This window comes from Metopolophium dirhodum, chromosome 2 (assembly GCF_019925205.1).
Source record: "Metopolophium dirhodum isolate CAU chromosome 2, ASM1992520v1, whole genome shotgun sequence".
NCBI lineage: Eukaryota > Metazoa > Arthropoda > Insecta > Hemiptera > Aphididae > Metopolophium > Metopolophium dirhodum.
In genome coordinates this window covers 41121124-41145722 of record NC_083561.1, presented here as the reverse complement: position 1 = coordinate 41145722, position 24599 = coordinate 41121124, and the positions used below count along the sequence as shown (strand labels likewise).

Sequence of the window (24599 nt, the reverse complement as noted above, 5' to 3'; positions counted from 1 at the left end):
CAGAACAACAGACACTCGAAAGCTTTGAAATGTGGTGTTGGAGAAGGATGTAGAGAGAGTGAGTTCAATAGAACACCGTACCAACGAAAGCATACTCAGTGAAATACATGAAGGAAGAGAGATACTCAAAAGTCAATACCATCAGGGCAAGACGATGGAACATGATTGGTCACATATTGAGGCACGAAAATGAGCTAATCTACAGAATAATAGAAGGGAAAATGTAAGGTAAAGAGGCCAAGGACGTCCAAGAACTTCATTTGTCAAGCAAATGATTTCCGATGCCAGACTTTCAAGCTACATCGAACTGAAGAGGTTAGCTGGGAACAGTGAAGAGTGGAGAGCACATGTCCAACTGCAAAACCAACCTTAAGGGTTGAATACCACGAGAGAGAGATACTTAGTAATATAATAGGCCGACTGAACATTTTCGCTCAGAATCGTTTTTCTTATACAATGATTGAATGATATTATATCATTGAATTCAAATTTAACACCATAATGGATGTGACGCACTTGTAATCTACTGTACAGCAGAGCAACATCCACTTAACACTTTTTCTTTGTTAGATATATCTTCATCTGGACCAAGGTCTTCTTGTATGTCTCTGCATTCCGTGAATATAAATTTAATATTTCCGAGTCGGATAACCGCATGTACGACATATTCTTGGTGACACTTTTTCCATAAGATGGACATGTGTCATTTGTATAACCAATTCTAAGGCTTTTTTTAATAGGTAAAACTTTATCTCTTCAGTTTGTTCCATTTTTCTGTTGATGTTTTCATTTCATTCAATGTATTGTTCATGTTTAACCATTCATTTCGCCATTCAATGTTTAATCAATTGTTTATAATTTTCTACATTTAAATTAGGTACCTACTCTTAAAATTCAACAACTAAATCAAGTTTTTAAAATTGTTAATTTGCACTATTTCCAGGTTAGCCATATTGATTATTTTACTAACAATAATATTATTATAAGTTAGCTGATAAGACTAGATATGGCGCTCAAGGAGTCGGTTAAAATTATATAGGTAATAGTTGTTTTTTTGAAATTTTCTTAAAGATCATATTTTTAAAAAGGTTATTTCAAAACAAACACGAAATAGTAATTTCTGAGTTATTGAACTTAATATTCCAAGAATAATAATGAATAGTCCTGGGTATGGCTGTATGGGGACTATGAAAAACTAAAAACTATATAGGTACTAATATTAAATTAAAATATTATGATATCAAGTTACCTAAATTTTATAATTTGTGAAAATTGTTCAAGTATAATAATAAGTTCTAGAGTCTAGAACAAAAGTTATATCAGCGTATCAGGCTTACTACTATACTACCGAGGATGTTGTCAATATGAATATATTATGTTATATGGGCAGGCGCAGATATTTTTCATAGCTTAACTTCCCAATATTTTACCACTTTCAAATAATTGATAAAATAAAATCTGTATTCATTTTCGATACCAACAAAACAATAATGTGTTGAAAGCAAGATACATGTGTTTGTTCTTTCAATTCAAACTAAGAAAAAAATGGTTTTCATGAATGGTTTATAAGTACTACTTGTTTACTTTTTAGGGTATTGGTTGGGGACTTAGGGTAATTGGATGTGATTCACCCATTAAAGATTTTTTTCAAGATCTGATCATATATAATAGACAAAGGCATGTACAACATATAGTGTACAGACCTGTTGACAATGACAATATACCAATAAATACCTAATATCATTGATTACAAATACTAGTATTTATAATCAATGCTAATATTTACTCACGCATACCCATACGGCCATACTAAAGTTATTTTTTACGATTACAAATTGTGATTACAGTTTAAAATTACAAAATCAAAATGATTTATTTTTATAAAATTACAAGTAAATTAACATAACATTATTAACTATAAGCAAATAATAAATAAATAAATAATAAATAATTTTTAGTGGTAAAAATCAGTGTTTAGAGATCATAATATAAATATAAAAAATTGTCATTAATAAAGCTAAAAACTATTAAGACTTGATACATACTATTTTGGTATTCATTTTAATCTAGTTTATATAAAAATTAAATTAAAAAGTGAACATAGGTTAATCTAACATATTTTAAATTAAGATAACAATTTAAAAAAATATTAATTTAAGTTAACATTCAATAATTGCCCAAATTAAATCAAATAGATAACTCTTACAACTAATTTTATATAAAATTGAATCCATTTGCAACATACAACATTATACAAATAGTGACTAGTTAAAAATAGGGGTAGATGAGGAGGAAGGAGCAGGTAGAAATGAAAAAACCATTTACAAAAGTCTAGATTATTAGAAAATTGAACCCATTTGCAACATAGAACATTATACAAATAGTGACTAGTTAATACTAGGGGTAGAGTAGGAGGGAGTGGGTAGAAATTAAAAAAACTATTTACAAAAGTCTAAATTATTAGACCACTATAAATTAATATACATTCTCCAAGTACACCTTGTGAGTACTTAAATTAAGTTTCAGAGTATAATACAAGTTAAATAATATCATTTAAAGTATTATTATTGCTCGTAAATGTTAAAAAATTACCAATTAGTTTGGTAATTAACATACTTTTAATGTCAAGTTGATTTTTGAAAAAAACGCAGTAGCATTCATTTTTAAATTCAATGTCAAATAATATTAATAATGAGACGAATTATGACGAAAATAAGTCGTATTTTCAATTAAAACAATAATTTTTACAAATTTAAATTAGAAAATAACGCGAGAATGAAGGAACTAATAATATAATAATCAAAACAAGTAAAATTAAAACTAAAAATGTTGAACAGTCATAGTCTAGTTATAAGGGAATCAAATCAACTAAACTTTCTTTGGGCTGTACCATTGAATTAGGAAAAAATTCACATAATTTGTCAAACAAACTACAACGCCACTTGTGTATTTGCTCACTGAAATCACCAGTTTGGTTATCATCTTTAAACAATAGAGCTGCAGTTCCCTGAAACTATTTTTCATTTGTTTAATAGGAATTGAAATGGTTTATATTCCAATATCAAAAGTATACAATTTTACATGGAATATTTTTTGTTCGCTGATACAAAATAAAAATATTTATTGGTATTTTATTATTACTTAATATAGTAAGTAATTTTAGTATTTCAATCAACTGATAATATGAACAAATGTATGACTATTCATTCGGATAAAAGTATAAAACAGAAATGATCTTAACTGAAATCATTTCATTTTTGATGATTTGTTTTGTAGCATACTTGACTTACTTCTCGAGTTTGCTCCGTGTCGGAATGATCGATCAGTTCTGATACAGATGTTTGTAAAAATTGCATGGCAGCTACTTTATCTTTTTTTTTAATTTCTTGAAACCTAAACATCATAATAATAATATTAAAGATATTTATTGTAGATATAAATAAACATATAACTTACTTGAACTTCCGAATCAACAGTTTACACTGGCTGCTGAGTTCTGTGTTAGTACATCTATAAACTTTGAGTTCCCAAAAATCATCTAGTCTTAAATTTTGAGCATCAGGTCTTCCAGGATTACCACCAAATAAATAGTGTGTCTTAAGTGTAATATAAAAACATAATTTTTGTTAATTCAATATAATCCAGATTATAGAATAATTGGAAAAAATATAATCCGTAAATATTAGTAGTAGAAGCATCAACCTTATTCTTTTGATCATATACCAACTGGTACGCAAAACGAGGACATGGTTCTAAGTGTTGCATTCTATTCCAATATTGTTCATCAGAATTATGATTTTTGTAGATACAGATCCTATAAAAATTACAAACTCACATTTTATTATTTAAGCAATATAAATGGTATGGATACTGTTAAAATGATTTTTAAATACTACACTACAGATTGGTCAGTTTTGTAAAAGTATGTTTTTTTAAGATGTCCAAATACTTTTTTTTTTGTTAAACTGTGTGTTTGTCAATTTGTGTTAAATATTGACAGAGTTTAATAACATAAATTCTATTTAATGTGACCTATATTCATTTAATTTTTTAATTCTATAATTAAATTACCTAGAATTAAAATTTAAAATTCTAAATAATGTAATAAAAAAACAATAAACAAAACTATATAATATAAGAATCTAAAATAAAATATAAACATTTTTAACAAGACTGATATGTATGTAAGACCCGAAGTTAAATGCAAATTCCTATTTTTATACATTTGGTTAAAATTTATGCTTCACATTTCTAAATAAAAGCATATAAGTTTCATAAATGATAAAGTAATTGAAATTTAATTATTTTTGTTAATATATATATATTTTAATTTTCTTTTAAAACAAAATTAGTAATTAGTATCTAATACACAGAACACAAATAAACCAAATTCGGTATCTACAAATCAATGTATATTATATATATTAATATATTAATCACAAGTGAATTTTATTTGCATATTTATTTATTATTCATATGTAAGTGCAATGTGCATAGTTTACGTATTTTTCTGTAAATCCAGGCCTTACAGATAAGCAGGGCTCAGAGCTTCGTGTATATGCTTAGGAAATTGCCTATTCGAAATCTAATTGACACAAATTTATTTAATTACACAATATACAATTAGTCAATGATGTATTAAATTCCGAGCTCGGCTGATAAGTATATGATAAAGTCCCTTAGTTATTATTCTATAGAATTAAATAAAAATATATTATAAGTTTACCATTTATTTTGTTTGATAAAATACACCCAGAATGCATTTTGAACTTTATCCTCTCTGCGATCCTTGTCTTTACTTAGACTCTTCATTCATTAAGTAACAAAGATATTATTACAATAAGATAATTAGAAAAATAATAATCAAGAAATAATTATACTTACAGATAAAACATATATTTCATCATGATCCATGTCGATTGTAGCACGCTGTGTATACCCCATAGGTGGCTTATCAACAGTTGATGGCATTGGCATTGATTGTGTTACCCCTGTTTCAATATCATACCATAAGAATTCTGGACATTTTTGCGCCCATCTTTGCCGTTGACCACCAAATATATATATCCGTCTCATTTTCTGATGACAAAACAACCTTATTAGAGTATGCTCTATATCAGTCGTGGTCTTCAACCGGTAGGTCGCGTAAGCATTAAAATTGGGTCGCAATTCTTTTTAAAATAAATTTAATAGATGAAATAAATAAAAATACAGTTTATATAATCTATATTCTATTGGATAATGGATATCAAATCACAGTATATTTTTCATATACTGGTATGATTCTAGCAGGTGGAATATATTATGTGAAAACAGTCAAGGACAAACATCACATTAAGTTTTTTGTGTCATATTTCTTTTTTAATATATTTTTTTGTGTGAATTCTATAATTTTTAATTAATAATAATTAAATATTCTGCCTATTAAAATTTAATGTTTATTTATTCAATCATATTAGTATTACTACAAAGCATCACGCAATTTTAGTTTTTTTTTTGTTTTTCTACAAAGCTTACGGTGGGTCGCGAAAAATGTAGGCCTAAAAAAGTGGGTCTCGAGTCCAAAAAGGTTGAAGACCACTGCTCTATATCAAAATTTATAATAATCATTATAAACAAAAAAAACACAAACTGAATGTAATAATATAGAATGTCCTCCACGCGATGCTACTGTTTGTGGGTTATGTGTCAAAAGTCCATCTTGGACTTTGATTTCGTGGAATGTGTCCGGTAAAATACATGTCCATGTATTGGTTGGAACATGATATTTGTAAAAACCCGAAAAATCTGGATTGTTTTATGAGTTTCATCAGAACTGCATCTAAAATAAATAAAACAAATACTAACTTTTTTTCTTTAAAATGTTATTTTTAAGTTTTATAATTAGCTCAAACCTAGTAGAAGACGCTACCACCCTACCACCAAATACATAAATAGTCGATGATATAGAATCCATAACCATTTGGTGATCAAACAATAATTTGGGTCCACCCATTATATTTGTGTCAGCACATATTAGAGTCCATTGACTTTGTTCAATGTCATAGACATAAAAATCACTCTTAAAAAAAAAGAAAACTTTAATAAAAATAATAGATATGATATTAATAATAAAAGGTCAATGCTACCTGAGGATAATCACCAATAAATGATTGAACTTCATAAAATCTTCCTAAAACAAAAATTTGCTTCCTTTCCATGTCAATACATATCTTATGACATGATCGTGGACTTGGTCCACCCTATTTAAAAGATATTTATTGATTCAATAATTTTACATATAATTTTTAACTGATATAAAATAAATAACTTTACGTGTTCTTCTACATTGATTGATATACAACGCCATGTACTAGTGGCGATAGTAAAGCACCATAAATCGGACAAATCCTTATGTCCATCCCATCCGCCAAGCAGATATATCATTCCATCGGCTGAATCAATACACATTTGATGACCTCCTCGCATACATGGCCTTCTTTTACTGAATTATCGTGTTCTTTAACTAAATTCCAAATAGGTTTGAAACTTTGACTTTTCATAAAACCTTCTAAAAAGCCATCTAAAAAAAAAAAAAATTGATTTAGATGATAAGGCTTTAAATATTTGAAGAACAAACCATTTATTGCTTGATCCATTGAAGTCTCAGCCATCTCATAATTTCCCTGTGTTACTATTGTATCATATAGTTGTGATAAGAAAGGATGTTCTAATGTTATATGAGAACTCTGTAAGAGAACATTGGCAGCTAGGTCATAGTGTTTTTGACGAAAATGTTTGAGACATAGACGAATTAATGTTTCTTCTCGAAGCTAATAATAACATCATATTTTATAACAATTTAATAACAAATAACTTTATAGTTATAGATTATACTTGATAGAATCTAGCGATTTCACTGGATATAATATGAGAATCATCAATGCCAAGTAGCTCGACATACCAAAGACTATAATTGAAATTTGAACCCCAGGATTCAAGAGGTTCTAATCTGATATATCTTACAGGTATCATTGAATTATTATCAAGAGTGTGACGTAAGTTAAATACTTCTAAGTCACTATTGTTGTTGAGGCCACTAAATTAAAAACAATAAGAAAAGTATTTAAAGTATAATAAGATACAAATGTATAATATAAAGAAATCATAATAATTGTTTATACCTATAGAGCAATTCAATTTTTGTATCTTCTCCTAGTCCACCGTAAACTTTAAATCTTTTTAAATTGCATACATGCGGTCGTTCATATTTGCCAAATTTTATGTACTTTACAATGGAAGTATTTTGTAGCTTCAAAATTAAATACTGTAATTTAATATATAATTATATTAAGTAAAATAATAAAATACACCTAAAGCATATATGATATATAATATTATTAATTGTACTTGAGGTGGACTATTAGACATCGAAGACCATCTAGAACTTTGATCTTCCTGATTATCATGTAAAATATTTCTGTGAACATACAAACACATCAAATTTTAATTGAATATAAACTAGTAAAATTAGATTTATAATTTAATAAAATTAAAATATCAGTTTTTTACAATAAAATATAAAATTCTATAAATATAATAGATATATTTATATAGAGCTGTAAATTGTATATAAGCTTAAGGGATTTATGCATGGTAAGAATATTGGATCAGTACCAAGATTAATATTTTTTTAAGGTTGTGACATGTAATACAATATAATAATTACATGGATCTTATCCATCAAATCTTTGATCTAAGTACAATAATAATTAATAAATAAATATTAAATATTAAAAGATATAAATTAATAATTATGTATTTTAGATGGATTGTTTTTCGTTTTGTTTTTAGTTAGGTATTTAAATAATAATGACATAAGTAAACATTTTTATTTACTAGAATATCATATACTACATGACTAATTTAAAATAATTCAAATTAGTAATTTTAATTGCCATGGTTAATTAATTCTATAATATATAGAATAAATTAAATATTATAACAATTTAAGAGTAACTATATAGTGCATTATGAGAGTTACCACTATGATGTACCTAATTGTTTGTTGTACCTACTAATAATAACCTTATCATAGTTATTATATACATCATAGGTAAAATAAACAATCAATACATACATAAAAAAATAGTTACTTAATGAAATTTAATAAGGTACTTAGGAATTAAAAAATATATTAGTGTTCCAAATTCATAAAAAATATTTTTGAACAGTTTAACAATCAATTGATTTAATTAAATTTTCTGAATTTAAAACAGTTATCAATAAATTATACAAAAAAATTTAGTATTCATATCATATTTAATATGACCAATTTTCTGCCAATTTTTTTGTAACTTCTATACAATCATTGTTAGCTACCTAATTTACATTATTTTCTACAATATTTAGTTAAATGGTGTTGAGTTCAGTGAAAACATAATCGTGTTTCCTAGTTGAAACAAATATCTAAATTAATTTTTTCTGATGAATACACAAATAGATATGTAATGAAAAACGATACCTTTAGAAATTAGTGTATTGTTTAATGGTTGTACAATAATAAAGAATTAATGTTATAAAGTAAGCTGTCCTTACTCTGGTACGTAAGTCGGCAAGTAACTCGAATAAGAATGTATGGAATACGACAATTTCTTGCACAAATCGGAACTGGTAGAAGGTTCGTCCATTTTCTGAACACAAATGACGACGGTGGATTAGACAAATTCGGAATATCTGCAAATTGTTTTTATCCGGGAACACTAATCGAGGTTCGAGAGTTGGACAGTTTGAGATGAGTAGACGACCGTTATGCCAACATAATATTCTATCATATATTATAACATTATATTTTTATATTAGTTATACATTAATAATAGACAGTTAAGTGTCTAAAATGGTAATTCCCTATTCCATCGAAGTGTCCAAATTCCAAAAATATTAAATAATAAATAAAAATTGATTAACTATCTTATCGTTTTTATGATAACGATTCATCTTTATCGTATTTCGCTTATTTTCGCGTGGATAATAGTCCATTTTACTATTTACTCTTCCACGATCATACAAAATTTGTACATGATCTAAGCAATTTACAAATATGGTAACAAGGTAAATCCACCTTGAGTGATAGATATTTAATTAACTATATAATTGTACCTTAGAATTGGACATAGCCACGGCCACGGACTAATGTAACATAATGATATCTTAAATCGTGGACCGTGTCAACAGCTATCTTTGATCGTGGACATGGTGGTACTTACTACTCACGGCTAAATATATATATTTAGCCATGGTGGTACTATTCTGTAATCACTTATTAAAATATCTTAATTCGTGTCTGTAATAATTTATTGATGGCTATAATTATTTATTGTTCTGAGGCCAAGATAGTTTTTAGGTCTGTGGGTGGTACCACGACGGACTAAGATAGTAAGATATAATATAATATAATATAATAGTCCGTGGGTGGTACTATCTATAATCGTGGTATCTCTGGTACCAACCATAGAACACAATACATTTTCATGGTACTAACAGCTTTTATCAGTAAAAATATTATTCACGTCGTTCATCGGGTTCGACCGGATAATGTTGATAAAGAATAATGAATAATGATTAGTGTTGGACTTAATCAGATTCTGTAGTAGTGAAAATAATCAAATAGAATCATAACGATTTACGACCCGTTCATATTTTGTTTGTGATTATTTAATTTCGTTTATCCGATTCTTTTCTTATTCCGAGGTAACTGTCTGACCGAGTTATTCAGTTCGACGATATGCTAGGCAGACTTCCACCATGCGTCATCGATGTGGGGACTGGGTGAGTACCGGTTGGCCCATCCCCCAGGCCATAATATTATTATGTCATTCTGTTTAAATACACTGGGCGAATCGCCACCCTCACTCATACTTGACAACTACTAGTTCCTAATTATGACCGATGTACAGGTATACAAAGTTGGGATTTGCTCCCAACAAAGAGCCGCAGATGATAATACCATCCGCGATTGCCATCAAGGAGTCGGCCAAGATTGGTGATCAGACGGTTCGACGGCTTACAAAGGGCGTGGAAGATTTGGATTTCTACATAGGAGATGAGGCATTTGATGCCAAGGGCTATTCCATTAAAGTACTTAACTACAGTTTTAATGTTGCTCTGTAAAGAAAAAAACAAAATGTTAACTGATTTAATTAAACTGTGTAGTACCCAGTGAGGCATGGTTTGGTCGAAGACTGGGATTTGATGGAAAGGTTTTTAGAACACTGTATTTTTAAATATTTAAGAGCTGAGCCTGAAGATCATCATTTTTTACTAACCGAACCACCATTAAATACACCAGAAAACCGTGAATATACTGCTGGTAAGTAAAATATGAAGTAGAACAATTAGTTATCTACTGTAGTGTTATTATATTTTATGATGAAATAGTTATCAAGTTGGCTATTAAAGAATTTAAAATGTTTCTCTATATTATAACAAATAATACTTAATTAAATAATAATAAATACCCGAGTAGGTAAATACCGATTGTAACTACAATTTTTATTTCTAGAAATAATGTTTGAAACATTCAATGTTCCTGGTCTTTATATTGCTGTACAAGCTGTATTGGCATTGTCTGCTTCGTGGAAATCACGGCCTCTTCATGAACGTATACTGACGGGTCTTGTAGTGGATAGCGGTGATGGTGTAACCCATATAATTCCAGTAGTAAGTATTCACACTATTTTTGATTATTGCAATACAATTTATCATACTTTATTATGTCTTTTATATTTGTTATACATTTTAAGTAGTTATTATTTATTTTTTCTTTAATAATTTTATCAAAGTTTCATTTACTTTGTTTTATTAAACTGAAAAGTAAAATATAATATAATAACACATTTTATTTTGTAGCGTGCTGTTCTGCCAGCTATCCAGATATTGGGTTGTATTGTTGAGTGATTGAATTAATTTAGACAATTTCCTTTAGTTGAAATAAAATAGTTGTTAATTGAAATATAACACAAGTTCAAATGTAATAGTTTATAGCATGAAGGTGCTCAGAACTTAAAGGCTATCTAAATATGCTGTACCACGGATTCCAAGGGCGTCTACAGGGGGGGGGGGGGGCAAGTAGGGCCAGTTGCCTCCCTTGGCTTTTTCTGGGTTGATTATTATAATTATTATTGATGATTTTAATGTTCTAAAAAAACTTAAAAATGCCATAACAATTTTAAATAGTGCACTAAATTATAAATTAAAGATATAAATTTTAAAATAAATTCGGTATAAATTATAATATACATTTTAAACTTTTAAATGATTGTATAAAAGTTTTACAGTCAAAATTTATCATTGGGACTAATTATTTAATTTAATATTCATTATAAAATTATGTAAAAACATGTGCAAAATTCAAACAAAATTTTAAATTTATATAAAATTCAAAATCCTCCAAAAATCTTTGAATGCAAAAAATGACCTTAAATTTTAAATCGTCAAAAAATTCAATGTAGGTATGTTTTAAAAAGAGTATCGCGTAGCTAGATTTGAAAAACGATGCAAAGTGCATTTCAATCCCAACCTCAATCATTACCGTTGTAATATAAAATATCGCAAAATAAACTTTTTTTAAATTAAAAATAAAAACATTTTTTTTTTTTTTACTGTGTGATTTTATTATACTCATTTATGAACGTCAGAACTAAGAACATTGTTTTTATAGATTATGAGATGTAGTGGTGGGACCTTGGTTGAAATATAAGTATATACTGTAGTGTCAACCAAGTTTTTACTTTTTTGATAATACAATTAAATGTTCATAGATGGCATACCTACAATAGTGTAAGAGGACGCCACACTCGTATGTGTTGTCTCCGTCTTACAAACGCGTAACATACCAAGTTTACGCTCAGAAATTCAAGTTTTATGCTGTTAGCTTAAAAATTAGAGTGAATCGACCTATTATGAAACTTGATGGTAAGAGCATTATCTGTGTTTTGTTGGAAGTTTTTTTTACGATAATTCAGTTTTTAAGTGGGATAGCGTGTATAATAAATGTAAATTAAAAATGCTCATAACTCACTTAAAAACCGAATTATTGTAAAAAAACTTCCAACAAAAAGATAATGTTCTTACCATCAAGTTTCACAATAGGTTGATTCACTCTAATTTTTAAGCTTACGGCATAAAACTTGAATATCTGAGCGTAAATTTGGTATGTTAAGCGTTTGAAATACGGAGACAACACATGCAGGTGTGGTGTCTTCTTAAACTTTTCAAGTTTGTGGTATCAATGACTGAATAAGCAAGAAATATTAAATTTTATAAATTACCTAAAATTATAAAATCAACGATATCATTTTATTTATAAAAAAAAATGTATTTGATTATTTAAAACTATATTACAATTAGTTGAAATTAATGCTGTAAGATTAAGTTTTAACAGTCATCTACGCATAATTCATAAATATTTTTACATTCCTCATCTATATGAAAGAAAACATGTCAACTAATATAGGATAGTGAGACAAAAAATATAAAAAGGAAAATATTTTGCCCTCCCCTTGACAAATATGGTGTCCCCCTATAACTATTTTTGCAGATCAGTTGTATGGCATTTTTGCCAATGCATTTGTAGTAGTTTTTGGTATATGAAAAATGAATGTTGTTTTCATATTTGCGGCAGCAAGATCATCATTTGCAGTGCGAGATTAATTCAAGTTAGGACAGATCATCACAAGTTTGCAAAGTCAATTTTTATTTCTATTTCAATAAAAAACCATTTTAAGATAAATCTTAAGTGATGCATATAATTGTGATTTATGTTTTAGTTTTTTGTACAAACCTTGGGCCGTTACGTACTATTGATTATTATGAAATAAAAATATCTATGTTTCAAATAAGTTACAATCTTTAGAATAAATGCATTGATTTTGGTTGCATATTTTTCAAAACATTCTACATTGTAGGATTTATAGTAGCAGTTTGAGTGGCAACTATAATCTATCCAGAATAATAACGCACCAGGCGGCCACGGGCAAAACCAGTTTTGTTACATAAATCTGGCGTGTTCTTATTCTGGATACAGTATAGACATCTTAAATTAAAGTGTGCATTGACTTTTTAGTGCACTTTGAGATTTACGATGGAAATGTTTGTAAATAGTTGCTATTGGTTTTAATAAATATAATAACTTTTAATGCATGTTGGCGCAGTGGCACTTCAATGTATTTTAGTACAGAATGTCTCAAGATCAAACTACGGTTTTGGAGGACCAATTTTTGCATTTTTCTTATTTTTGTTCTTTATCTATACATACAAAGGTTTAGTTTTTTTTATTCATCTCATTTTAGTACGGTTACATTTGGTTAGGATTTTGTATTAATTGATTGTATTAATCTGCCTTAGGAGGTTCAATTGAGTAAAAACCACAAACTTGGTATAACTTTGATCCTTAAGAGTTGAATTATACACTTATGAACAAACCACACAGGGTCCTCTATCTACTGCAGATAGATTGCCTACTTGATAATATACTACTCGCATAATCACACGTGAATCTCATGGACAACACCGGTCGGGATGGCTATGCATTATAATATAAAATCATTTACCCTTAAAAATACATTGCGTTGTTACACCCAAATGAGTTGAATGATTACAATTTTTTCCGGGAAACACCGGCTAATTCAGCAAGTTTAATATAAAACAAGTCAAGAAAAAAATTTACTCACAATTTTATATAAAAAAAAATATTTCTTATATTATTTTCTGTGCTGAGATATTATAAGTGCGTGGAAACTAAAACTGATTGTTCCCTACCCGGCTACCCCAATGCATCAGCATAATAGATTAAATATTTATATGGATAATGTAAGACTGGTTCCGGTCAAATTTATAATCGTATACTTTTTCTGAGCAATATGATATTTGTATAAAATTTGATTCTTAATTAATATTTTTATTTTTATCTATTATTTCAGGCTGAAGGCTACGTAATTGGTAGTTGCATCAAACACATACCAATAGCTGGTCGTAATATAACATATTTTATTCAGTCATTGTTGAGAGAAAGAGAAATTGGTATTCCACCAGAACAAAGTTTAGAGACAGCTAAAGCAATTAAAGAGCGTTACTCCTATATATGTCCAGATATTGCTAAAGAATTTGCCAAGTATGATTCAGAACCATCAAAATGGTTAAGAAAATATGATGGAATTAACAGTGTGACTAAGCAACCATTTTCTGTAGATGTTGGATATGAACGGTTCTTGGGACCGGAAATTTTCTTCCACCCTGAAGTATGTATTCCTCGTCTTTTATAATAAGGAATAATAATTCTGTTATTTTATAGTTTTCAAATCCTGATTTTACCACTCCTATATCCGAAATGGTTGACACAGTTATTCAAAATTGTCCAATTGATGTGCGTCGTCCATTATATGATAATATTGTTCTATCTGGAGGTTCAACTATGTTTAAAGACTTTGGTAGACGTCTTCAGAGGGACATCAAACGTGTAGTTGATGCTAGATTGAAACGTAGTGAAACAATAGCTGGAGATAATTTAAAAGTAAATTTTACCAAAACAGTAATTTATAAAAATTGCTTATAATATCCTTTTGTTTAGCCAAAACCTATTGATGTTCAAGTGTATACTCACAATATGCAAAGATATGCTGTTTGGTTTGGTGGTAGTATGTTAGCTTCTTCAGTAAGTACAAATTTGTATTATCTTTTTCAATTAATGTTTCATTAACACAATATATTGGATATTTTTTAATTTATTTTTTAGCCTGAGTTCTATACAGTGTGCCATTCGAAAAAAGATTACGAAGAATATGGGCCGAGCATATGTCGACATAATCCCGTTTTTGGGACAATGATGTAGCCTTTCTTCATGACTGGGTCACAATATTTTAAATTTATAAAAAAAATCATATATTATTAATTATTATTTATTTATATATTTATATATATACATATAATTTTTTTTACTTATTACAAATAAAAAAATTATAATAATTTACTTATAATTATTTTCAATTTATGTTCACTCAGTAATTTAATATCGGTGCTCGATACTAATTTTGTATTTTTTTGTATTGTTATTTACAACGATCATAATATAGGCTACAATATTGTCAATTTATGGAATTTAGGATAAAATGTGCATACAGAATTTAATATTGGATATTCATGTACATGTAAAAATTTCTCTTCCAAATAACGATTCCTTTGTTGAAATAAATTATGGATATTATTAATTTATAGTTTGTCTTTTCATAACCTTACATTTCAATGATGTTTCATAAACACTTTATTAGATACAAAAATCATCTCAATCTAATGAAAACTTTGTATATTTTACTGGGCAAGAAAAATAATAGTACAAATATTAAATTATACTTGGTTTAATCATATTATGATGAAAACAAAATATTTATCACCTAAATTAAAATAATTAACAAATAATATAATAATGAATAAATATAAAAAAAAAATTATACAATAGATTTATAAGAATTAAAAGAAAATTTTTACAAATGTGTATGATAACATTGCCTTTTATAATTTATAATTTGTATCATACGGAACAAGATTACAATAAATTGTTATAGGTTTTGTTTTTAATGAAAGGATGGATAAATAAAAATTTTACTTACACACCAACAGAAGGCGGTAAATTGTAACAGCTGATTTGTCAAGAGTCAGAAAACTGGGTCAATGCAGTTTTTACTTTGTCAAATAATAGTGAATCTGATGTTGTTATCAATTGCTGCAACAGTTTAAAAATACCCATTTCCTTTAACTTTGCTTGTCTGTCGGCAGCACCACTATCTTCTTTCCACACAAGATTTGATACACAAAATATTGCTGCAGCTTGTAATTTTGCATTACAATTTGTCATGTATTCTTGAATTTTTTTCAGGATTTCGTTGTTTCTCATTATGTAATCTTTGGCAATGTCACCGTCAGCAATGTTGGCTAGAATACACAATGCTTGTTCTTTTACCTCGGGCAAGTTATCACCTTCGAGAATCATCATAACAGCCTGTATTATATCACCACCACAGAGGTTCATAATATAATCAATGTGGGGTTTTGTTGAAAGCAAATTTCTTAACAGCCCTAATGTTTTCATTAGAATGTTGATATGAGAATCAGACAACAAATTGAATATTTGGTCAGTTCCCAAAGTACTTAGGATTTGTGATTTAATTTTTTGTTCTGCTTGGAAAGCCATGTTCATTAACGCCCATATTCCATTAAGTCTCAATGAATGATCATCTCGTTTGGTTAAACTACAAAATAATTCTATAGCTCCAGACTCTAAAATGGGTTCTTTTGATGGTGAAAATTCTAATAAAAGATTACATAGTGTAGACGAAGTAACACTCAGAATTTCATCCGAAGCACCTTCTAATAATGTCATTAAAGGTTTCCAAACAGAATGATCTTGAAAAGTTGTACGTAGTTGCTGAACAGACCGTGACAAAGAATGTAAGCATCGGACAGCAGCTAATTGCACTTTAGGGCTAGGATCTTTCAAGCCTAAAACAATGTGATCAATTAAATTGTCAGTTTCAATTATTCGCTTACGAATTTCTTCATCATTTGCCCCAAGAGATGCAAATACCTAAAACACACACAATTATCAAATATGTAATAAATAATTAGAAAAAAATTATGATTTAATTTTACTTTGAAAGCAGCTTGCTTCATTTCTTTAGATCTATGTTCTCCATAAGTGCCACCATATTCTCCTAAGGGATGTGCTGGATAATTCACAAACTCTGCTAGTGTTTGTAACAGGTGATTTGATATGCTAGCTAACGACTGAAGTTCAGCATCATCCTCAATGAGTACAGCTAAAATTTCAGCTGCTTCTACGCGATGTTCCCATTTTTGGTCGTTCTGACATAAACGCACAAGAGTTGGCAATGCTCCAAACATTACTTTAGAATCATTTACTTCTAATGCTCCAGCTCTATAAAGGCACGTAATGCATTTTGATGCAGCTAAACGCATACTAGTTGGTCGGTCACCACCTCGCATTGAGTCCAACATTTCTGGCATTGTCTTGCCATTATATTCAGTTTCTTCCAGAGCTGCAGAAATCATTGGGTTATCTTGGCAAACACGAGCAAAGCATTTCAATGTGGCAATGGACAAATCATCCAGTTCAGTGTTCAGTAGATTAGCCAAAATAAAACCGATTCCTTCTTCCCATAGTGTATTTTGATGAGCTGTGGTACGACAAGAATAAGATAGTATAGACATGGCACAAATACTGTTGCTAATAGACTCTTCAATAGTTTTAATCAGCTTTCTTATAATTGCTGCATCACTAAACACTACAGAATAATCAGAAAATGGAAATTGAAGAATGGTACATATGCAACGAAGACACGCTTCTGTAAACTTTGGTTCATCGTCCATAAGGAAAGCGTTGAATATATAAGTCACAACATTGGCATCTACCAGTGACTTAACTTGTTCTTCAGATCCTTTGGCTAATGAGCCAAGTATGACTACAGTTTCCAGACGGATATCCGGTGTTTTTGTTTGGTCAGGTAACACCTAAAAAACAATTTAAATTATTAAATGATTATATCAAGGAAATATGTCTCTCTTAGGTATTTTTATCTTTTATAAAATGTACTGGAAAAAGGCAATAAGTAATTTTATAATATATATATAATATTGTGTCTTGCAAGAATAAGAATGAAAAACACATAATATAGTACAATAATAATATTAATGTTTATACTGTAACATATCGGGTCTACTGATGGAAAACTTATTTTAAGGGTAAAATGTTATACTTCAAAATTGATGAGCCTACAGAAATATAATATTAACAGAAATTATCAGATAGGTAGTCGTAGTTCTAGCCGTTCTAGGTTTATTTTTGGCACTAACACGTCCATGGTAGTGTATTTATGACTGTTTAATTATCGCAGATAGTCGGCCAAATAATCCTGACCGACAATTTGCGAACGACCGGGACAAAATGAATCACCTGCAAGAGCCGGGGGAGTATGCCGTTGGCGATGACCATACCCTTCTGCCTGTTGCTACCCATGATGGAGTTCTTGACGAAGTTGAGAGCCTGATAGCATTTCGCGTTGTCTTGCGTGTACAGGTTGTCGATGTAGTAACGAGACGTCTCAGCGTTCATCACGAATATCGGATGCGGGACCATAATAACAATACCAACGATAATAATTTATTATTATTGCTGTCGTCTGTCTTTGCGTTTAGTCAGAGCGGCAATCGTCAATGTATCGTCGGGAATGGGACCACCATCGATGGTCTGAGAGCAGCAAGCTGGGTACGAGGACGAAAAATTACGAATCACGTATCGAAAACAAATCGATGGCACCGAAAACAAATCGCTTTGATAATAATAAAGGTAATATGAAAATTGGTAAAGTTCACGGATCTCGCATTCTCGCAGAGACGCAGAATAATAGAATTAATACTAAATAGGTATAGACTAAAGACGATAACAGCTTTTATTTTCCTTTTTATTTTGTTATCTAAACATACAGTTATTATCTATCGAGATTGTGGTTATAACTCAATTTGCGGTAACAACAACCGTAAACTTATTATTTATAATCGTGGTCTACATACGAGTGGTAATATCTAATAATAACATGATATAATTGGGAACGGAAAAAATGTCTTAAAACAGTTAAAACTAATGAAATATGGAACAATTTGGAAGTTTGGAACATTTGAAATAAAACTCCTAAAACCACTCTGTATAATATGCCAGTTTTGTGTGAAAAATACTTTATTAAAATTATAAAATTTAATATTCTCATATTATATCTAATATACGTTAGTTTGGCGTGGAAAACTGTAAATAAAATTAGGATTAAGTTTACTATTATAAATCAGTTATATATTACAATTCTACAATATAGAATAATAATAAGGTTAGATAAAAAAACACGATAATTTTTGATTTTTACCAATCATGGCATCGACCATCGGCAATAGATTATACATATTATATATATTACATAAACACCTAAATACAGATCATAGGCGGTATAGCGCGATATAATAAAATAAAATATTATCTTATTACTATTAATATTATTACATTGTGATTTGTGACATAGTAACAAGTTGTGAAAAGTATACGCCATACGGTTACTGATATAATATAATAAAGAATAGTGCAGTAGGTGTGACAGTTGTAGTAAGAGTACGAATACGATAACTGCAGTTATTTTAAATAGGTAATATTTTTTTATAATGCACTATTATAGGTATTTTTATCGTAGGTATCATAGCCTAGATGATGCATATATAAAGGCTAACTTATAATATAAAGGCTCTCTAATTATAGGTCTTAGTTTTAGATAATTATTCAAAAAATGAAAACGTCTGTAAATAGCTCAAAACGAGTCATAATATTTGTAAAGTCTTATGGTGTATAGAAAATGAAAATATAAACATTCGGTGAAATTGTTATGTATCTACAGTTATTTGTTTTTGAATTACAACAAAATCGCTACATGAGAAATCGAGTAAATATCCAATATTGTAAAAATATGAACTTCAAATAATAAAAAAAACTGTTACTAAGGATTTTTAATATGTTTTTCAAACGGCATTGTAACAATATATGATAGCCTTGTATTAAATTGTATTATTACATTTTCAAGCTTTTTTAGCGAACAAATAAAATATTATTGACATTTACAGAAAAAAAACTAAAAAAATTGGAAACTTAAAATGTCCATATTTTATCGTGTACTTACCTATAGTAAATGCTAATATAAGCAACCAGTGAAAATTTAATGTATATACGGTCATTTGTTTTAGAGTTACACCAAAATCGATTTCCTCGAAATTACATAGTATATTGTGTTATAACTTATAATTATAAATTGATTTATTTAATCAAGACATTGAGTCATTAGGCACTAGGCAGTTAATAATATATTATAGTACCTACAGTGCCAGTGGCGTATTTATGGACGGGGATTTAGGTGTTGTAAACCCCTCATGACTTTTTTTTTGAACTGGTAAACCATATTTATGTACTTATTTAATTATATAAATATTATTATGTATAGGTACTATTGTACTAGTATAGTTTATTTTATAGAAATAACAAATAAAAACCATAAATCCGCCTATGGTAGCTGTAACTAAGATAATATTAAGTACTTCGTAATAAACATTTATCACTATTGCAATATTGTACAAATATATTGAAATACTAGTTACTAAACCCCCCTACTGAAATTTTAATGGAGTAGTGTCTATGGCAGTGCCGGACGCCGATATTAAGAGAATGTCAGTGCACTATTATATTGCTTACATATTACCTACAATATGGACAAGTGGACAACTCTTTTTGTCTTGTATTAGCTACCTAATTGTTTTTTATTAAGAAATGTAAATGTTAACCATTTGTTCTTTACAATAAAACATTAAAACATAGTTTTCCAAATTGGATGTCTGACTTAAAATATAATATGTGTTGTGTCTTCTTCAATGATCTATAAGTTCTTGACTTGATTTTAAATATACTTACGTATTCATATTGAATAGTAGTTCTTGGATAAAGGGTTTTAATAAGAACATATTAATAAGAACAATTGTATTTATACCAACATACCAGTATACCATACACAAGTAACTACAACTACACAACTGGTACAAAGTAATTTAATTTTAATTAACGATACATAATTGTAGATCAGGTTAAATACATTTTCTTATTAAATTATAAAAAAACATTATGTAAAATGTTAACATAAAAGAAACCATTAAATGTAATGTTTATTAATACTTAATTCTAACTTTACAGTAAGTTAGGTACACCACCTGATATTGGGAACACTCTGTCTGTTGCTGGACATATCAGTTTACCATTTATAACATCTACCTAAATAAAATAAATACAATTGTAAGAATATCCATCATTATAAAATAGTAAAATATTAAATAAATTACTTTAAATGAAATAAACAGGTAGATATACAGAAAATGTATTATTGGATTGTGACATCAAGATTGGTTATTATATATTAATATAATATATGAAATTCAATTTGGAATAATATAATTTATAATTTATTAATAATGATTAATAATTTTTAAAAGTGAATCCATACTTCAGAACAGAAACAATTTGAAAAATGTTCAATACAAATGACAAGTTACTATATTAGATAAGGCCAATCGTTGAAACAAAATCGTACTATAACTATAAAGCGTCTTAGTATATTAGAATAATGATGATTATATTTTAGTATTTAATACATTAGCCCCGACTTACTTCCATGAGTAGATGGTGAACTTTTTTGAGATATTCTTCATCGTTTTCAAAGCCATCAACTATCTTCTCAGACAGGTCTTTTCCTTGGCCAATCTGGAATAGAAAACAAAAACAACATCTCGTATAAACCACTAATATCATGATATCATTAATGTAAACTGCTTGCGTAACAACGCTGAAACAACCCGACGAGTGATGATCATACTTGCTTAGCTGCGTTAACAAAAACTTTCCAATTGAGTTTCGGTATCATTTTCTTCACAAACTCCTTGTTGAACGGATAATGGGATATCCTGATGTCTTTCGCCTGCCGAAAATAATGTATAGTACACGCAATATTAAAATAAGGAGACGACAGCATTAAATTAAAAACAACAACAAAATCACTCACATCAATGCGAAGCGGATATCCTATTATGACTCCTTCCAGACTTTTGGATGACAGCATATTGTGCGTCAACAGTTTCATGGTTGATATTCGCGTGGAAGACTTTAGAGCGTAGACAAAACGAATGATTGATTATTATCGATCGGCAATCAACAGTCGGATAGCCCACATGAAATCTCAGAGAATTGATAATGGCCAAATGCAAGTAGACACGAAGTGACTATACGAGAATATGACAGAAAATTGAAACAAACAACTAAATGAACACTGAACAAGTCACAAAAACCGCGGCAATAGGGAATAGGTACGAACTACGAAGCCGATTGGGGTGTGCTCGGTCACCGCGGTACCCATAAACTGTTTGTTATCTAATATAAAGGAAAAATTGAAAAAACTATATTTAGAAATAATCATAGACCTATAAACTAATGGACAGCGCATTACACTCCGCCCTGCCGTCAATGCACGGGAATCATATCATAAGAGAAAGAAAGAAGAAAGAACGAAAAGAGAAAAAAGAGAAAGGATTCATACGAATTCAATACGGATTCAATCATTGACGTATGAAACTAATACTATATTTACCCCACGTTCTCTTTTACTCTGATCGTACCCCTGACGAGACTCTCTCTCTAAGCGCTGTCCATTAGTTTTAGGTCTATGAAAATAATATATAAATTGAAAATTTAGAGTTTTATTCCGTGGCGACTGTGATCAATTATTTTAAATTTTTTTATTTAATTTTGCAACAAAAATCTTTTGTCATGACGTGTGTCGGTTGTGGGTAGACTCGGTAATATTCTGTATTTCGCCCACCTGCGTCCGCATGAGAACAATTATTGTGATATGCAACTTTTCCGGTTTTCACCGCGGATCATTTATTACCAGTCCCGTGTTATGAAGCATAATAAAATAACGTGTCGTAGAATAATTTTACGTCCATCGATTATCGATGGCCATGCCGTGATCTCTCGCAACTACGAATTAAAATAGTTATATCTATTTATATACTTTAAACTTATATAGTTATATCTTAATTCGTGGTCTCAAGCGAACTCGGCACTCGCAAGTCGTACGACCCTGTCGTAGTATTATCATATAATAGGTTTATAGTTCATACTACTCAGGCGCGGACTGGCTGGGATGCTGGAAAGCTACAGCATCCCTTGCCCTAAAATATATTTGCCTTATATTTATCTAGTATTATTTATGATATATTTAAAGACTCAAGACACCTAATGAACAGCAGATCATTACCAACTTACGGTTTTGATTAATTAATTAATTAATTAATAAATTAATATTGAAAGTTTGTTGTAACTTGGTACTTATTATGTACGTTTTTAACGTAGGTATATTCAATTTTTAATATTTTTTTAAAACAAAATAAAATGTATAAATAATCTATATGTTTTAAATGTGCCCCGACAGTTTTTGTTATTTGTCCTTTAAATTGTGTAGCATCCCGTGCCCTTTTTTATCAGTCCACGCCTACTATATAGTAAATAGTATAGTATTGCATTATTACTATAATTTATACGGTCACATTACGTCATTACGGGCTACAGCAATGGCGAAGTTAGGTGACTACCAAATTGCCCTTTTTTACTAATAAATGTATTATTTATATACGAAAACTGTAAAAAACTTGTAGTTTATATTTATACTTGACTTCCCCCCCCCTCCCAATCATAATCCTGGCTATGCCACTGGCCACTGCGTCACGGTCATAATAGACATATAAACCTATATTGTATTAGTTCATAGGTCACGACGCACGGTGAATCATTGTATCAACACTATGTATGATCTGAGCTATAATCATAGGCACAATTTCAGTTTTTTACTTGGAGGGGCTTTACATAATATTTGAATGAAACAGACCCGTGGGTGGCTAGTTGCACCAATGTAACAAGTCCTAACCTATATTTGTCTTATTTTGTCAATTGTCATATAGTAAGGTCCGGTGGGGTGTTTAGGAATTTGTCATTGGGAGGGTTCAGATCATTTTCAGAACACGGAGCCGTGGGGAACTTATAAGTCTATGGTCAATAATGTAAAATTGTTGAGTTTTTAATCATCTAATATACCACCTATATATAAATCTCGTGTCACAGTGTTAGTGTACGAACTCCTCCGTAACGGCTCGACCGATTAGGATAAAAAATTGTTTGTACATTTGTTAGGTACAAGAATAAGTCGTAATAGTATATTGTGTGGCAAGGGCGGGAAGTGAGCTATTTCAGTCGCGGGCGACTGAAATTGCCTTCCCGCACGCGCCACACATACTATTTTTTGTCACGCCTCTGCGTTCATTGATCGCGCCATCACGGCAAATGTAATTCAGGCTAGGATCTATATGCAACAACCAGACTATTCTACGAAAACAGTATTTCACGAAAGAAACGATTTGGTTTTATTTATTTTAAGCGTCATGCACGGAGGTTATTATAATATGAATATAAGATGTAACTAAAAGCTTATGTTTTGGTAAGGACCGTGGTATAGATTTCAGTAGTAAATAATAATATTATTATATTAAAATAAAACGAGAGCAAAAAAATGTAATCAAAGCAAAGGTAATGCATTATGCAGGGGGATCTATGCATCAACCAAATTATTATACGAAAACAATTATTTCATGAAAGAAAAATGTTTACGCGTCATACAAGGAGGTTATAATATGAATATAAGATGCAACCAAAAGTTAATGTCTTATGAGGACCTCAGTATAGATTTTAGTGTCTGTTTGTTCAGAGAATACCCGTGATATCTGAGCTCAGTACTCTTGGGGATTTCCATTTTACCGCCCGGTACTTTTGGGGAATTCCACTTTACCGCCCGCTGGACGGAAAAACATCGCTTTCCAACGCTTCAACCGTCATCGAAAACTAAACTTTCGGCGCAGGCGTGACAAAATAG

General features: G+C 29.7%; 4 protein-coding genes across 4 annotated transcripts; 1 reads left to right on the top strand and 3 right to left on the bottom strand.

Annotated features, from left to right (window-relative positions):
* Positions 1 to 1853: 1853 nt before the first annotated feature.
* On the bottom strand, positions 1854 to 8942 carry LOC132938044 (muskelin). The gene is given in 17 exon segments (XM_061004710.1): positions 1854 to 3013; positions 3291 to 3393; positions 3457 to 3596; positions 3703 to 3814; positions 4727 to 4806; positions 4885 to 5079; positions 5633 to 5799; positions 5802 to 5821; positions 5895 to 6061; positions 6129 to 6242; positions 6316 to 6485; positions 6488 to 6562; positions 6620 to 6812; positions 6877 to 7078; positions 7164 to 7306; positions 7390 to 7459; positions 8578 to 8942. Coding segments are annotated over 17 exon segments (2208 nt in total). The 5' UTR covers positions 8670 to 8942; the 3' UTR covers positions 1854 to 2848.
* A 637-nt stretch (positions 8943 to 9579) lies between these two features.
* On the top strand, positions 9580 to 15011 carry LOC132938046 (actin-related protein 3). Its single transcript, XM_061004712.1, has 8 exons — positions 9580 to 9807; positions 9936 to 10116; positions 10192 to 10348; positions 10541 to 10698; positions 13959 to 14276; positions 14330 to 14548; positions 14606 to 14689; positions 14771 to 15011. Exons 1-8 carry the CDS (start codon positions 9764 to 9766, stop codon positions 14864 to 14866), a joined length of 1257 nt encoding a protein of 418 aa, XP_060860695.1. The 5' UTR covers positions 9580 to 9763; the 3' UTR covers positions 14867 to 15011.
* Positions 15012 to 15373: 362 nt separating this feature from the next.
* LOC132938045 (armadillo repeat-containing protein 8-like) lies at positions 15374 to 18488 on the bottom strand. Its single transcript, XM_061004711.1, has 3 exons — positions 18002 to 18488; positions 16681 to 17559; positions 15374 to 16615 (listed from the first exon to the last, which is right to left on the bottom strand). The coding sequence occupies exons 1-3, from the start codon at positions 18182 to 18184 to the stop codon at positions 15680 to 15682; spliced, it is 1998 nt and encodes a 665-aa protein (XP_060860694.1). The 5' UTR covers positions 18185 to 18488; the 3' UTR covers positions 15374 to 15679.
* Positions 18489 to 20662: 2174 nt separating this feature from the next.
* LOC132939224 (multifunctional methyltransferase subunit TRM112-like protein) lies at positions 20663 to 22043 on the bottom strand. The gene is made up of 4 exons (XM_061006293.1): positions 21681 to 22043; positions 21495 to 21596; positions 21290 to 21382; positions 20663 to 20896 (listed from the first exon to the last, which is right to left on the bottom strand). The coding sequence occupies exons 1-4, from the start codon at positions 21756 to 21758 to the stop codon at positions 20813 to 20815; spliced, it is 357 nt and encodes a 118-aa protein (XP_060862276.1). The 5' UTR covers positions 21759 to 22043; the 3' UTR covers positions 20663 to 20812.
* Positions 22044 to 24599: the final 2556 nt, after the last annotated feature.

Bases quoted from the DNA above. Each gene is read 5' to 3' on its own strand.
- LOC132938046 (XM_061004712.1), top strand. From the start codon at position 9,764: ATGCTAGGCAGACTTCCACCATGCGTCATCGATGTGGGGACTGG. The intron at 10,117-10,191 runs GTACTTAACTAC...TAAACTGTGTAG, and splicing joins CCAAGGGCTATTCCATTAAA to TACCCAGTGAGGCATGGTTT. The intron at 14,277-14,329 runs GTATGTATTCCT...GTTATTTTATAG, and splicing joins AAATTTTCTTCCACCCTGAA to TTTTCAAATCCTGATTTTAC.
- LOC132938045 (XM_061004711.1), bottom strand. From the start codon at position 18,184: ATGGTCCCGCATCCGATATTCGTGATGAACGCTGAGACGTCTCGTTAC. The intron at 17,560-18,001 runs GTGATTCATTTT...ATTGTTTTTTAG, and splicing joins TACTCCCCCGGCTCTTGCAG to GTGTTACCTGACCAAACAAA. The intron at 16,616-16,680 runs GTAAAATTAAAT...TGTGTGTTTTAG, and splicing joins TGAAGCAAGCTGCTTTCAAA to GTATTTGCATCTCTTGGGGC.
- LOC132939224 (XM_061006293.1), bottom strand. From the start codon at position 21,758: ATGAAACTGTTGACGCACAATATGCTGTCATCCAAAAGTCTGGAAGGA. The intron at 21,597-21,680 runs GTGAGTGATTTT...TATTTTCGGCAG, and splicing joins GATATCCGCTTCGCATTGAT to GCGAAAGACATCAGGATATC. The intron at 20,897-21,289 runs GTAAGTCGGGGC...TATTTTATTTAG, and splicing joins TTCACCATCTACTCATGGAA to GTAGATGTTATAAATGGTAA.